Raw genomic sequence first — 853 nt, forward strand, 5'->3', positions numbered from 1 at the left:
GTAGTGGCGATGAATTGCCTCAAGTTCCATCACTAATTTGATGCTCTGCAGAGTCTACAATCATGCGCAGTAATCCAGACGACCGAGAACAAAAGCTCTCCATAGAGGGATCCTTATTTCTGGTTCTGAATGATCTAAAAATCCATCCATGCAGCTACTCACCTGCACAACATCGCTGTAGAATCAAATGCCTTTCTTCATCTCAAGAAGTATTCAAAATGGCTGTTCCATATTATAATAAGACCCTACAGGATAGCTGCTTTACTCATACAATCTTCTACGACCCCTCAAATCCTCTACTTATTTCTTTATTGCCCACAAGGGGCTAAACATAGAGGGGACTAACAAGGACAGACAGAGGGATTAAGTCGATTACATCGACCCCAGTGTATAAGCACAAGGCCTGAAATTTTGGGGAGGGGACTGGTTGATTACATCGACCCCAGTGTTTCACTGGTACTTAATCTATCAACCCTGAAAGGATGAAAGACAAAGTCAACCTCGGCAGAATTTGACAGACAAAATACTTTGCCTGGTGAGCAAACAATTCTGCCAACTCGTCATCTTTATAAGAATAATAAAAATGATGATGATGATGATGATGATGATGATAATAAAACATGTGAATAGAAGGATACTTAAAACTTGATTGTCATCAGGATTGGTTTGTATGGCATGGATGAGTGGGAAAGAGAATTTGCCTTCACTTAAATCTTCACAATAAGTTTTATTTTTTTCATACTGAAATAAAGAGGAAAAGAGAGAGAAAACCATTATTGATATATCCTAGTTAGGTCTGTGGTGGTGGTGGTGGCGGTATATATATATATATATGCGACAGGCTTCTTTAAGT

The 853-nt window shown here is 38.9% G+C and overlaps 1 protein-coding gene across 1 annotated transcript in view; it reads right to left on the bottom strand.

The window, feature by feature from the left end:
* LOC106872435 (geranylgeranyl pyrophosphate synthase) overlaps positions 1 to 853 on the bottom strand; it is a 35,299-nt gene that overhangs the window by 3,864 nt on the left and 30,582 nt on the right. The window contains exon 11 of the mRNA XM_052976148.1: positions 639 to 746. Coding sequence (XP_052832108.1) covers positions 639 to 746 — 108 coding nt within the window. The remainder of the gene's footprint in view (positions 1 to 638; positions 747 to 853) is intronic.

Source organism: Octopus bimaculoides, chromosome 23 (genome assembly GCF_001194135.2).
Source record: "Octopus bimaculoides isolate UCB-OBI-ISO-001 chromosome 23, ASM119413v2, whole genome shotgun sequence".
NCBI classification, from domain to species: domain Eukaryota; kingdom Metazoa; phylum Mollusca; class Cephalopoda; order Octopoda; family Octopodidae; genus Octopus; species Octopus bimaculoides.